General features: G+C 38.3%; 1 protein-coding gene across 4 annotated transcripts in view; it reads left to right on the top strand.

Moving 5' to 3' along the window:
- Nucleotides 1-15,528, top strand: part of ELF1 (E74 like ETS transcription factor 1) — a 427,636-nt gene extending 412,108 nt beyond the window's left edge. For all 4 annotated transcript variants that reach the window (XM_053707956.1, XM_053707958.1, XM_053707957.1 and 1 more), the window contains one exon: nt 12,922-15,528. In XM_053707956.1, coding sequence (XP_053563931.1) covers nt 12,922-13,534 — 613 coding nt within the window. In that variant the 3' untranslated portion in view covers nt 13,535-15,528. The remainder of the gene's footprint in view (nt 1-12,921) is intronic.
- The last annotated feature ends 328 nt before the right edge of the window (nt 15,529-15,856 follow it).

The following is a 15,856-nucleotide window of genomic DNA, read 5'->3' as shown; positions in this document are numbered from 1 at the left end:
AGTCCCATGGCACTTCAAGCTAGTGTATCTTTTTCCTCCAATTGTTCTGTTAGCTCGAATCAAACAGGAGGGAATTTCAACAATTCTATTGGTTCCTGTATGGCCACACAAGACTTGGTATGCAGACTTAGTGAGATTGTCTGCCCCACCGTGGCAGTTATCTCTGAGGCCGGATCTTCTAGCTCAAGGTCCGTTGTTCGATCAAAATCTAGATTCTCTGAGGCTGACTGCATGGAGATTGAACGGCTAGTTTTGTTGGAGAGAGGATTTTCTAAGGCAGTGATTGATACTCTCATTCAGGCACACAAGCTGGTTACCATACATTTGGTATGGAGGGCTTATCTCTATTGGTATGCGGATCGTAGGTTTCCTTGGCATAAGGTGAAGTTCCCACATATTTTGTATCTTCTTCAGGATGGTTTGGAGAAGGGCCTGTCGGCGAGTTCTCTTAAGGGTCAGATTTCTGCTCTTTCTGTTTTGTTGCACAAAAAGTTGGCTCCTTTTGCCAGATTTTCAGTCGTTTGTTCAGGCTATTGTCAGGATCAGACCTTTTTTCAAATCTGTTGCTCCTCCATTGGAGCCTTAATCTTGTTCTTAGAGTTCTTTAACACGCTAATATTGATATCAAATTACTCACTTGGAAAGTGTTATTGCTGTTAGCTATTTCCTCTGTAGAGTTTCGGAGTTGTCTGCTCTCCAGTGTGACCTGCCTTATCTGGCTTTCCATTCTGATAAGGCTGTACTGCGGACAAAACCAGGGTTTTTACCTAAGGTTGTTTTGACTCGCAATATCAACCAAAATATTGTTGTCCCGTCTCTTTGTCCCAATCCTTTTTTCCTCAAAGGAGAGGTTATTGCATAATCTGGATGTTGTTAGAGCGCTAAAGTTTTATCTTCAGGATACCAAGGACTTTTATCAATCATCTTCCTTGTTTGTTCTGTTTTCTGGTAAGCGCAAAGGTCAGAAGGCCACAGCTGTTACTCTCTCCTTCTAGCTAAGAAGATTGGTTTGCATGGTTTACACAGAGGTGGGTTAACAGTCTCCATCCCGGATTACGGCACATTTTACCAGTGTCTACTTCTTGTGCCTTCAAGAATGAGGCTTCAGTTAAACAGATTTGCAAGGCTGCTACCTGGTTTTCCTTAAATACATTCACAACATTTTACAGATTTTATGTTTTTGCCTCAGCAGAAGCATCTTTTGGGACAAATGTTCTTCAAGCGGTTGTGCCTAGTATTTAGGACTGTCTTTCCCTACCTTTCCCTATTATTTGTGTACTCCACAGCTTGTGTATTGGTTTGCCAAAGGTATTGAATGATTCTGTGGACTCTTACTCCCTTTAGAAGGAAAATATAATTTATGTTTACCTGATAAATTATTTTTCTTCTTGTCAGTGAGAGTCCATGAACCTGTCCTAAACTTGTGTAGTGGCGGCAGTCTTATGTCACCTCTTTACTCCTTTTGTGTCTCTACTTTTGCTTATCCTCAGCTTGAACTACTGAGAGGGTATGGGAAGTGGGGGGGATACTTCAATGCTCTGTCTGGCTCCTCTTGGTGTCCAGATGAAGAATTTCCCATAGGTAATGAATGATTTTGTGGACTCTCACTGCGAAGAAGAAAAATTAATTTATCAGGTAAGCATAAGTTATATATTTTTTATTTAAACATATTTAATAGCTATTAATGTACCTTTCAAATGCATACGTTTTTGGGAGGATGATGGCCTTAGACAAGAAAATCATGACCATAATGCATTCCTCCAATGTTTTTATATGGCTTATTTACTCCTCAAATTGTTGCTTCTTTGCCTTTGTACTATATAACTACTTTCCCTCACTTTCAAAGGGATTTAACAGTGCCCAAACACACTATGGGCTAGATTTAGAGTGGAGCGCTATTTAATGCTCCTGATAGAGCGTTAACTGTGCTTAGAAGTAAGCTTTTTGCCGAAGTTAGAATATTGCGTGCTTGTTTACATATTTCCTGTTGGAAAAATCCATAACGCCCTATTTGCACACAAACCCGATCGCATATTCTCGTGTTCGCTAACCCGACATGAAAACATGAATATTGCACATTCCAATGTTATTCACATACAAGAATGTTCAATTTAATCATAAATACATATTTCTACATATATCTTCTTTTTTTTTTTGCACAAATATATATCTATACCTATATGTGTGTGTGCATGTATGCATGCATGTATGTACTGTATATGTGTGTGTAATATATATATATATATATATATATATAAATTCATTAAAATTATGGGGGGGAGATAAAAAACTGAAATTAAAATCCTCCATGTCTCAAAATTAAATCAATGTAAATATTTGCATAGGAAATTAGCACATCTAGGCAAGAATCCCGCTTGCTTTTCCCCAGAAATAACTCGTATACAATGTTACTAATGCACAAGAGAATTCTGGGTAAGTTATGCAAATCAGATATGCAAATTCTCAGTTTTTTGCTTCAAAAATACTGTTTTAACACAGCTATCCTTTTTAACAGGATTATAGCAGCATTTCCCTGAAACTAATCCTGTTAAAAGGATAGCTGTGTTAAAACAGTATTTTTGAAGCAAAAAACTGAGAATTTGCATATCTAATTTGCATAACTTACCCAGAATTCTCTTGTGCATTAGTAACATTGTATATGAGTTATTTCTGGGGAAAAGCAAGCGGGATTCTTGCCTAGATGTGCTAATTTCCTATGCAAATATTTACATTGATTTAATTTTGAGACATGGAGGATTTTAATTTCAGTTTTTTATCTCCCCCCATAGTTTTAATGAATTTTGGTTTAACCTTGAAAATAGCTTTATCAATGCAGCAACCAGAAATCTATCTCCTACTGATGAGTTCCAAATAGAACTAGAGGCTGTCTAGTGAGTGATTTCTGATTTGCTGCTTTCTGGGGAAAAGCAAGCGGGGATTCTTGCCTAGATGTGCTAACTTTCTATGTAAATATTTACATTGATTGATTGATTGATTGATTTATTTATATATATATATATATATATATATATATATATATATATATATATAGTGTGTGTGTACATATAACATATGGTACTATGTGCAGAACATTGGAATGTCAAATATTTACTGAAAATACACAGTATAACACTTTAATAAATATGAATATTGCATAAATATGCTACATGTTTTCATCTACTTGACTGCAAAACAGTTAACCAGAGCTCGGAGGACGTGGTAGACATTCTGACATAAATTGTGCTCAAGCAATTGCGTTTACTTTCAACTCATACTACCAGTGGTAAACCCAAGAAGGGCAAACACCTCCGATAAACCACTTATCGCTAGTGCACAAACAGCGCTCCACTCGTAATCTGACTCTATATTATTATGTGTGTTGTTTATATCTATTGCCTATCTTTCTGCTGACAACCACTCTTTACAGCTACAAAATCCTTTCAAACTTATTTAAATTGAAACCCAAATTGTTTTCTTTTATTATTTAGATTTTAAGCAACTTTCTAATTTATTCCTATTATCAAATTTTCTTCATTCTCTTAGTATCTTTCATTGAAAAGGCAGGAATGTAAGCTTAGGAGCCAGGCCATTATTGGTTCAGAACATGGGTAGCGCTTGCTGATTGGTGGCTAAATTTTCAAATAAGGATACCAAGAACACAAAGAAAAATTGATAATAGGAGTAAATTAGAAAGTTGCTTAAAATTTCATGCTCTATCTGAATTATGGGGGAAAAAAAATAAAAATGGGTTTCATATGCTTTTAACGCACATCCACTAAAACATCACAATGCACTCTCCATATGTAACAAGCTCACCTCTATTCATATAACGACCAATTAGCTTGTTCGACTCCTAACACAACTGCTGCAGGCTTCCTTTTCTTATGGTGGCCTGCAATTCAATCACACTTCCAGGTGTGGAGACAGACAAGAGGAGGTGGAGAGGCCTTCTTCTCTCCCTGCACTGCCCCTTCCAATGCATTACTTTATCCCCATGCATTTCTTGCCTATTCTTTTAAAGCTCATGCCATCCACCTCTTGCCCCTATAGCTCTGTGTGTTGTTGGTCTATGGCCTTCCTAGACCAGTACTTTTCCCTCTCTCAAACCGCCATCTACTAACCTTCTCTCTTAAACTAACTGCAGCATCCTCATCAGCCCCAAAAACTGCTAACTTACAAGATCTTAGGGGTTCATCATGCACTCAACAACATCCATGGCACACCAAACAGACCCACTATCTTCAGAGATGTTAACAGACTTCTGAACATCAGTGGAGGAAACTCATGTACCCTTGCCGATTTCCTCCATTATAAATGAATCCTGAGGTCCTACAACTCTACCCTCAACCTGACCAAACATTAATATTTCTTGTCCCTCATGTCATTTCATTCATCCAACCCCAGAAGGCTGTTTTCAACATTTAACTCCCTCCTCTGTCCGCCTGTGCCTTCACCCTCTTTCAAACGCACAGCTCATATCACTAAGAATCAAATTGACACAATTAGAATAAACATATCAACCTTGCACCAGTCAAAGCCAGACCTTCTTCCTATCTATTTATGAAACACTCTGTTACTTCTCTCCTTAACAGATGAAGATGTCTTCACGCTGCTAAACCACTATTCCTTCTAACTTTTGGCTTGTCTACTTACTTTCTTATGCCTCAAGACTGTTGAAATGCATAATCTATCATTTTCTTACACAGTTTCTCTCAACTAAAGTTTTACTTTTACCCCTGCAATTTTGTTTCCACTCTAAAAACTCAACATAAACTAATATCACTAAAATAAAAATCTGTTATCAGCTAAAACAAAAGTCCTCTACTCTTTATTTATTCTATTAAATCTATCTGCTGATTTTGACACAGTTGAGCACCCACTCCTCTCACAAAATTATTTCTAATTATATATCCTACTTTGGGAAATGTTATTCTTGCTTTGGGTTCCAGTATCACTTGTACTATTTTTCTTGTATTTATTTATCTTTCCTTACTGATATCTCTATCCCTTTTTATTCAACCAGGTTATCATTAATCTCTCTACAATTTCCTCTTGGATGTTTTTGCACTACTTCCAACTCTGTCTCTTTAAAACTGAGCATGTAGGAGACTCTGTTCTCCAAACATCACCCCTAGTCGAATGTCCTGGACAATGTACTCTTAAAGGGACATATATATATATATATATATATATATATAAGTGCATTAGAGCCCTTTGCCGTTAAGTAGATGAAAACATGTAAAAACATATTTATGCAATATTCAGCTTTAATAAAGATTTGAACTATGTATTTACTGTAAATATTTCACATTCCAATGTTCTGCACATAGCAGAATATGTTCTATATAGTTATAAATAGATATTCCTTTATATACTTGTATTTATATATATATATATATATATATATATATATATATATGTTTTTTATATAGATATATATAATTGTGTGTGTGTGTGTGTGTGTGTATATATATATATATATATATATATATATATATATATATATATATATATATATATATATATATAAAATCTCGTGTGTATATATATTTCTCCAACATAGGTCTGTCCGGTCCACGGCGTCATCCTTACTTGTGGGATATTCTCTTCCCCAACAGGAAATGGCAAAGAGCCCAGCAAAGCTGGTCACATGATCCCTCCTAGGCTCCGCCTACCCCAGTCATTCTCTTTGCCGTTGCACAAGCAACATCTCCACGGAGATGGTTAAGAGTTTTTTGGTGTTTAAATGTAGTTTTTATCCTTCAATCAAGTGTTTGTTATTTTAAAATAGTGCTGGTATGTACTATTTACTCTGAAACAGAAAAGAGATGAAGATTTCTGTTTGTAAGAGGAAGATGATTTTAGCAAACGTTACTAAAATCGATTGTTGTTTCCACACAGGACTGTTGAGATGAAGTAACTTCAGTTGGGGGAAACAGTTGGCAGACTTTTCTGCTTGAGGTATGACTGGCCACATTTCTAACAAGACTATGTAATGCTGGAAGGCTGTCATTTTCCCTATGGGGACCGGTAAGCCATTTTCTTAGATTAAGTAAAAGAATAAAGGGCTTCATAAGGGCTTAAAAAACTGGTAGACATTTTTCTGGGCTAAAACGATTACTTTGCTAAGCATATTTTGCAGATTATAACTCTTAATAGTTATTATAATCTTGGGGATTGTTTTAAAAAAACGGCAGGCACTGTATTGGACACCTTTTTCAGATGGGGGCCTTTTCTAGTCATAGGCAGAGCCTCATTTTCGCGCCACTAATGCGCAGTTGTTTTTGGAGAGCAAGGCATGCAGATGCATGTGTGAGGAGCTAAGAACCACTGAAAAAGTTTATAGAAGGCGTCATTTGGTATCGTATTCCCCTCTGGGCTTGGTTGGGTCTCAGCAAAGCAGATACCTGGGACTGTATAGGGGTTAAATGTAAAAACGGCTCAGGTTCCGTTATTTTAAGGGTTAAAGCTTTCAAATTTGGTGTGCAATACTTTTAAGGCTTTAAGACACTGTGGTGAAATTTTGGACAATTCCTTCATACTTTTTCACATATTCAGTAATAAAGTGTGTTCAGTTTAAAATTTAAAGTGACAGTAACGGTTTTATTTTAAAACGTTTTTTGTGCTTTGTTGACAAGTTTAAGCCTGTTTAACATGTCTGAACCATCAGATAAGCGATGTTCTATATGTATGAAAGCCAAGGTTTCTCCCCATTTAAATTTATGTGATGATTGTGCCATAGTGTCCAAACAAAGTAGGGACAATGATGCCACAGATAATGATATTGCCCAAGATGATTCCTCAAATGAGGGGAGTAAGCATGATACTGCATCATCCCCTTCTGTGTCTACACCAGTTTTGCCCACACAAGAGGCCCCTAGTACATCTAGTGCGCCAATACTTATTACCATGCAAAAATTAACGGCTGTAATGGATAATTCTATTGCAAACATTTTATCCAAAATGCCTACTTATCAGAGAAAGCGCGATTGCTCTGTTTTAAACACTGAAGAGCAAGAGGACGCTGATGATAACTGTTCTGACATACCCTCACACCAATCTGAAGGGGCCAGGAGGGAGGTTTTGTCTGAGGGAGAAATTTCAGATTCAGGAAAAATTTCTCAACAAGCTGAACCTGATGTTGTAACATTTAAATTTAAATTAGAACATCTCCGCGCACTGCTTAAGGAGGTATTATCTACTCTGGATGATTGTGACAATTTGGTCATTCCAGAGAAATTATGTAAGATGGACAAGTTCCTAGAGGTTCCGGTGCCCCCCGATGCTTTTCCTATACCCAAGCGGGTGGCGGACATAGTAAATAAGGAGTGGGAAAGGCCCGGCATACCTTTTGTTCCTCCCCCTATATTTAAAAAATTATTTCCTATAGTCGACCCCAGAAAGGACTTATGGCAGACAGTCCCCAAGGTCGAGGGGGCGGTTTCTACTCTAAACAAACGCACTACTATTCCTATAGAAGATAGTTGTGCTTTCAAAGATCCTATGGATAAAAAATTAGAGGGTTTGCTTAAAAAGATGTTTGTTCAGCAAGGTTACCTTCTACAACCAATTTCATGCATTGTTCCTGTCACTACGGCAGCGTGTTTCTGGTTCGAAGAACTAGAAAAGTCGCTCAATAAAGAATCTTCGTATGAGGAGGTTATGGACAGAGTTCATGCACTTAAATTGGCTAACTCTTTTATTTTAGATGCCGCTTTGCAATTAGCTAGATTAGCGTAGAAAAATTCAGGGTTTACTATCGTGGTGCGCAGAGCGCTTTGGCTAAAGTCTTGGTCAGCGGATGTGTCTTCCAAGACAAAATTGCTTAACATCCCTTTCAAGGGTAAAACACTGTTTGGTCCTGATTTGAAAGAGATTATTTCAGACATCACCGGGGGAAAGGGCCACGCCCTCCCTCAGGATAGGTCTTTTAAGGCTAAAAATAAGCCTAGTTTTCGTCCCTTTCGCAGAAACGGACCAGCCTCTAATTCTACATCCTCTAAGCAAGAGGGTAATACTTCACAACCCAAACCAGCCTGGAGACCGATGCAAGGCTGGAACAAGGGTAAGCAGGCCAAGAAGCCTGCCACTGCTACCAAAACAGCATGAAGGGATGGCCCCCGATCCGGGACCGGATCTGGTGGGGGGCAGACTTTCTCTCTTTGCTCAGGCTTGGGCAAGAGATGTTCAGGATCCTTGGGCACTAGAAATAATTTCTCAAGGTTATCTCCTAGAATTCAAGGAACTACCCCCAAGGGGGAGGTTCCACAGGTCTCAATTATCTTCAAACCAAATAAAAAGACAGGCATTCTTACATTGTGTAGAAGACCTGTTAAAGATGGGAGTAATTCATCCAGTTCCAATAGGAGAACAAGGGATGGGGTTTTACTCCAACCTGTTCATAGTTCTCAAAAAAGAGGGAACATTCAGACCAATTTTAGATCTCAAGATCCTAAACAAATTTCTCAGGGTTCCATCGTTCAAAATGGAAACCATTCGAACGATCCTTCCCACCATCCAGGAAGGTCAATTTATGACCACGGTGGATTTAAAGGATGCGTACCTACATATTCCTATCCACAAGGAACATCATCAGTTCCTAAGGTTCGCTTTTCTGGACAAGCATTACCAGTTTGTGGCACTTCCATTCGGATTAGCCACTGCTCCGAGAATTTTCACAAAGGTACTAGGGTCCCTTCTAGCGGTTCTAAGGCCAAGGGGCATTGCAGTAGTACCTTACTTGGACGACATCCTGATTCAAGCGTCGTCTCTGTCAAAAGCAAAGGCTCATACGGACATCGTCCTAGCCTTTCTCAGATCTCACGGATGGAAAGTGAACAAGGAAAAAAGTTCTCTGTCCCCGTCAACAAGAGTTCCCTTCTTGGGAACAATAATAGATTCCTTAGAAATGAGGATTTTTCTGACAGAGGTCAGAAAATCAAAGATTCTAAGCTCTTGTCAAGTACTTCATTCTGTTCTTCGTCCTTCCATAGCGCAGTGCATGGAAGTAATAGGATTGATGGTTGCAGCAATGGACATAGTTCCTTTTGCACTAATTCATCTAAGACCATTACAACTGTGCATGCTCAGACAGTGGAATGGGGATTATACAGACTTGTCTCCGACGATTCAAGTAGATCAAAAGACCAGAGATTCACTCCGTTGGTGGCTGATCCTGGACAACCTGTCACAGGGAATGAGCTTCCGCAGACCAGAGTGGGTCATTGTCACGACCGACGCCAGTCTGGTGGGCTGGGGCGCGGTCTGGGAACCCCTGAAAGCTCAGGGTCTATGGTCTCAGGAAGAATCTCTTCTCCCGATAAACATTCTGGAACTGCGAGCGATATTCAATGCTCTCAAAGCTTGGCCTCAACTAGCAAAGGCCAAATTCATAAGGTTTCAATCAGACAACATGACGACTATTGCATATATCAACCATCAGGGGGGAACAAGAAGTTCCCTGGCGATGGAGGAAGTGACCAAGATAATTCAATGGGCGGAGGATCACTCCTGCCACTTGTCTGCAATCCACATCCCAGGAGTGGAAAATTGGGAAGCGGATTTTCTGAGTCGTCAGACATTCCATCCGGGGGAGTGGGAACTCCATCCGGAAATCTTTGCCCAAATAACTCAATTATGGGGCATTCCAGACATGGATCTGATGGCCTCTCGTCAGAACTTCAAGGTTCCTTGCTACGGGTCCAGATCCAGGGATCCCAAGGCGACTCTAGTAGATGCACTAGTAGCACCTTGGACCTTCAACCTAGCTTATGTATTCCCACCGTTTCCTCTCATTCCCAGGCTGGTAGCCAGGATCAATCAGGAGAGGGCTTCGGTGATCTTGATAGCTCCTGCATGGCCACGCAGGACTTGGTATGCAGACCTGGTGAATATGTCATCGGCTCCACCATGGAAGCTACCTTTGAGACAGGACCTTCTTGTTCAAGGTCCATTCGAACATCCGAATCTGGTTTCCCTCCAACTGACGGCTTGGAGATTGAACGCTTGATTTTATCAAAGCGTGGGTTTTCAGATTCTGTTATAGATACTCTGATTCAGGCCAGAAAGCCTGTAACTAGAAAAATTTACCATAAAATATGGAAAAAATATATCTGTTGGTGTGAATCTAAACGATTCCCATGGAACAAGATAAAAATTCCTAAGATTCTATCCTTTCTACAAGAAGGTTTGGAGAAAGGATTATCTGCAAGTTCTCTGAAGGGACAGATCTCTGCTTTATCTGTTTTACTTCACAAAAGGCTGGCAGCTGTGCCAGACGTTCAAGCGTTTGTTCAGGCTCTGGTTAGAATCAAGCCTGTTTACAGACCTTTGACTCCTCCCTGGAGTCTAAATATAGTTCTTTCAGTTCTTCAAGGGGTTCCGTTTGAACCCTTACATTCCGTAGATATTAAGTTATTATCTTGGAAAGTTTTGTTTTTGGTTGCAATTTCTTCTGCTAGAAGAGTTTCAGAGTTATCTGCTCTGCAGTGTTCTCCGCCCTATCTGGTGTTCCATGCAGATAAGGTGGTTTTGCGTACTAAGCCTGGTTTTCTTCCGAAGGTTGTTTCCAACAAAAATATTAACCAGGAGATAGTTGTACCTTCTTTGTGTCCGAACCCAGTTTCAAAGAAGGAACGTTTGTTACACAATTTGGACATAGTCCGTGCTCTAAAATTCTATTTAGAGGCTACTAAAGATTTCAGACAAACATCTTCTTTGTTTGTTGTTTATTCTGGTAAAAGGAGAGGTCAAAAAGCTACTTCTACCTCTCTTTCTTTTTGGCTTAAAAGCATTATCCGATTGGCTTATGAGACTGCCGGACGGCAACCTCCTGAAAGAATCACAGCTCACTCCACTAGGGCTGTGGCTTCCACATGGGCCTTCAAGAACGAGGCTTCTGTTGACCAGATATGTAAGGCAGCGACTTGGTCTTCACTGCACACTTTTGCCAAATTTTACAAATTTGATACTTTTGCTTCTTCGGAGGCTATTTTTGGGAGAAAGGTTTTGCAAGCTGTGGTGCCTTCCATTTAGGTGACCTGATTTGCTCCCTCCCTTCATCCGTGTCCTAAAGCTTTGGTATTGGTTCCCACAAGTAAGGATGACGCCGTGGACCGGACACACCTATGTTGGAGAAAACAGAATTTATGCTTACCTGATAAATTACTTTCTCCAACGGTGTGTCCGGTCCACGGCCCGCCCTGGTTTTTTTAATCAGGTCTGATGAATTATTTTCTCTAACTACAGTCACCACGGTATCATATGGTTTCTCCTATACATATTTCCTCCTGTACGTCGGTCGAATGACTGGGGTAGGCGGAGCCTAGGAGGGATCATGTGACCAGCTTTGCTGGGCTCTTTGCCATTTCCTGTTGGGGAAGAGAATATCCCACAAGTAAGGATGACGCCGTGGACCGGACACACCGTTGGAGAAAGTAATTTATCAGGTAAGCATAAATTCTGTTATATATCATACTATATATATATGTGGAAAACCCCATAAGATATATGTAGATATGTGTTTTTATGAATAAATAGAACACATTCTGTTATGTAAAGAACATTACATTTTCATGTCGGGTTAGCGCAAATGAGAATATGCGTTGGGGTTTGATATATTTTTTCCCCCATTGACTTCTACGGGGGAATTAGTGAACGTGCACACATTATTCTAACTTTGAATTTTTGCGCTAGTTATGTTACCGCTAGAGCGAAAATAATTTACTTTTAACTTATTATGAGCGCAACCCGAGTAGCACAAAAATCTGGCCCTATATTTCCCCACTCATTTCCAAATACTTCCTGACCCACCCTCTTCTCTATCCACTCTTATTACTATTTCCCTCTTTCCTCCAAGACTTCTCACCCGCTGCTCCTGTACTCTGGAACTCTCTACACTGCTTCATCAGATTGTCTCCAACCTTGTATAGTTTCAGTTGCTCTTTGAATGCTCACCAATTGGAGAGGCTTGATATCTTTCTTCTAATACTTTTCTTCAGCTAATTAAAATAAAGCTAAAACTGCCTTTTCTCACTGCTGCAACTACAACCCATGTGACAATTTACCCCTAATCTTATGGCTCCCCACCCTTAACTTGTAGACTGTAAGCTTTTCCTCTGCATTCATTTGTGTTGTTTAGTCTGTGTTTTTATGTATCTGTATTTTTATCATCACAAATCTTTATCATTGTATAACCCCTACTTATGTACCCAGCCCTAGAGAAAGTTGGTGGTGCTATACAAATAATTATGATGATAATCTCCTAATGTTAACCATTGTATGCCTACTAGGGCACTAGGTCAATTTAATTTTGGTGGTGTTTTTCCAAATCACATGCAATGTTGAAGCATATCTCAGAAGCTTAAAGGGTTAGAAGAGTCAACATTAAACTTGCATGATTCAGATAGAGCATGTGATTTTAAGACACTTTTAAATTCACTTCTATTTTCAAATGTGCTTCGTTCACTTCGTATCCCTTGTTAAAAATGAATACGCACATATTATACACCAGTGGGAGCTGCTGCTAATTGATGCCTGCACACATTTGTCTCTTGTTATTGGCTAACTAGATGTGTTCCGCTAGCTGCCAGTAGTGCAGTTTTGTCCTTTCAGCAATGGATAACAAGAGAATGAAGCAAATTTGATAATAGAAGTAAATTGGAAAGTTGTTTTAAATTGTATGTTCTATCTGAATCATAAAAGAAAATTGTGGGGGTTTACTTTCCCTTTAAAAAAATATACTTACAATATCAACGAGAAATGTATTCCCCAATATACAAAACATTTTAAGAAAAACAAATAAAAATGTTTCATACTATAAAAGCAAATAAAAATGAATAAAATGGCTTTTTCCATTTTAAAACTACTGTTTAATGAAAATGGGGTAGTAAAAAAAACTGTTCTTGTTTTCCCTTTTTGTAGGACTATACAGTCTTCAGGACAAGTTCCAGTGGTGGTTTCACCAGGAAGCCAACAGCTGCATACTGTAACACTCCAAACCATGCCTCTTACCACAGTCATAACAAGCACAGATCCAGTATCCGGAGCAGGACAGCAAAAATTTATTCTACAAGCCATTCCTTCAAACCAGCCTATGACAGTGCTTAAAGAAAACATGTTGCTACAACATCAGAAAGATGGTTCCCCACCACCGTCCATTGTCCTGAGTTCAGCTCAGGTTCAGCAAGTTCTTAACAGCAACGTTCAGACCATTTGCAATGGAACAGTCAGCGTGCCTTCTTCCCCATCCTTTAGTGCATCCACTCCAGTGATGACATTTTCAACCAGCACTTCACCTCTAGTTAACCACCCCACGGGCACTGTCATCACTTCAGTAATCAAGGCTCCAGAAACCAAGCAGACATTTTTATCCAATAACCAAAGTTTACCAGAAAATATACCGGAGTGCACCGAACAGTCTGACCAGAGGCTTCAACAACAATGTGTGTTTGTGGTGGCAAGCCCTAATGGATTCCCGTCACAGCTGGACATCAAACAAGAAAATAATGACCAATGGACATTTGACTCAAATTAAGAAACCAAAGCATATTTAATTCTGTTATTCCAAATGTGATACTTCTTCAATTGAAAAAAGAAAAAAAAAAATCTAAAAGACATCTGCATTATCACTTTCCTATTTACATGGGCAGTAAAACGCATAATTAATGTTTCATCTGATTTATTTTCTTTTTATGCTTAATGTGTTTCCTAAAATATCAATTAGGAAAGTAAATTTTTATGGTGTTGTTTCAGGCCCCAGTCTCGAAGGAGTAAATATTGTTGTGTTATGAAGACAATTTTTCTGTCTTATGTCTGATGCAAATATTTTTCTACAGTAATGTTAATCTTTTAATGTGTTTGTATACATTCTTCGTTCTGTAAATCTTTGTTTCTTTGTAAATAAGTCACAATAGAACCAGTTCCAGTACCGGTATATAGGTGCTTCCCTCCGTTACGGATTAATGACTACTTAAGAGCCAGCAATTTTTTTTTTTTTTGTATGTATCACAGTGAAAAGGAAATTATGTGTATGTATAAATCATTTTACAACATTACCGTTGTATTGCACTGTTTAAAAAAAAAAGGCATTTTTTTTTTAATTTGACTGCTTTTTTGATATAAAATATCAGTAATACTGCTCTTATTTACCAAAATCCTCAGCAATAACTTTTTGTGCCTTAGTTTAATACAAACGTAAATATGCATTAAAACCTTTCAGGTGTTTTGAAAGCGGTTTGCTCACAACTATGTGCATTTTTACTTGTAAATAATGTATATTAAGTATACTATGGAAGATTGAAAAGAAAAACATTGCAAAGTAATGTGTTTAATACAGTTAATTTCTATTTCTTGAAATAGATTCAAAGGAAAGAAAATCAAAGTTTTATAGACCCAAAGATCAATATATGTTTAGAGTTCAAATATATGTATTGAAAGAGATTGAATTTGTATTTAAAGAAAAAAAAAATATGCAACTTGTTTTTCTATTTTTAATTGGTTTATTAAAAAAAATAAATCATGTTGGCAATACAACAAACGTTATGAAGTGTTTATTTTTTAAGAAATAATTGTAATATTAATATTTACTTACATAACTACATTTTAATATAGATGTGATTATTTAATGGGACATAAAACTGCTGAGTACAACTACATTATTATGGTTATTACTCACCATGCTATTATTTTTCCTCTTGTGCCTGCATCTGTCTCCAAAGCCATTTTCTTCACACTGGGCGCCACCATCTTGGAGCTTATATTTGTTATGTAACCTTTAAACTGTGCAAAAAAAAAGATATTGCTCTCTATTATGTGAGCTAAACTGAAGTGCCAAGTACAGCTGTCAAAAAGCAGATCTGGGAAAGTGCACTGCTTCTGTTACAGGATGCAACAATACACGCGCTCAAGATAGCGGCGCCCAGTATAAAATGCAGAGCTTTAGCAGCTGGGTTCTGTAATGAGTTAAAATAAGAGAGAGACTTTAAAGAGAGCTGCATGCACAGGAGGAAATACAATAATATGGTAAGTAGTAACCATCCTACTGTAGTTGTACTCAGCAGTTTAATGTCCCTTTAAGGAAATGAGAATCCTAGACATATGTAAAATGTTTGCCTTATACCAAGGCTTGACAAATCCCAAAATGATAAACAATGCTTAAAGTTTTTGGATTATTTGTCTGTTCATTTAATCTTTTTAACAAATTGTGCATCTCCTCTGTAGTCTCTGACTCCTAAGTGTCATATTAAAGGGACATAAAAGTTCAGAAAGAAAATGCTCTGATGTATCAAAGCATTTTATTATTGCACTATTGCTTGATTGTATGTGTATTACCCCTGCAGAAATGCAAACAAAAGCAGCCAGTAAAACACATCATGGTCTGGTGCTAGGCTAAGTGCAGACCTGTTTTGTATTAAACACAGTGCAGTTAACAGGTTATCTGTAGTAGACCTAGAAATAGTTTTGCTCATGATTAAACGTTGCCTTTTTAATTTGATAAATGTTCCTCGAATAAAATGTTTTTACTTTTTATATTTGGTGGTGTTTTTACAATCATTTTTGATTATATATTGATTTTAGGATGCAGAATGTCTGTGTTAGGTGCTCACCATTTCTACAAGATTGAAGATACAGTGCTGATGAACTCCCATTGCATTTATTGTTCTTTATTTAGTTCTATTGGCAGTGAGAATCCACAAGAACATTCATAACCTATGGGAAATACTCGACTTGGCCACCAGGTGGGAGGCAAAGACACCCCAAACAAAGCAATAAATATCCCAACCACTTCCTCTACCCTCCCAGTAGTTGTTTGCCTTGTGTCATGAAGGTAGGCAGAGAGAGGTGCTCTGTTGAAGAA

Source organism: Bombina bombina, chromosome 3 (assembly GCF_027579735.1).
Source record: "Bombina bombina isolate aBomBom1 chromosome 3, aBomBom1.pri, whole genome shotgun sequence".
In the NCBI taxonomy this organism is placed as follows: Eukaryota; Metazoa; Chordata; class Amphibia; order Anura; family Bombinatoridae; genus Bombina; species Bombina bombina.
This window is presented reverse-complemented; position numbering and strand designations above follow the sequence as displayed.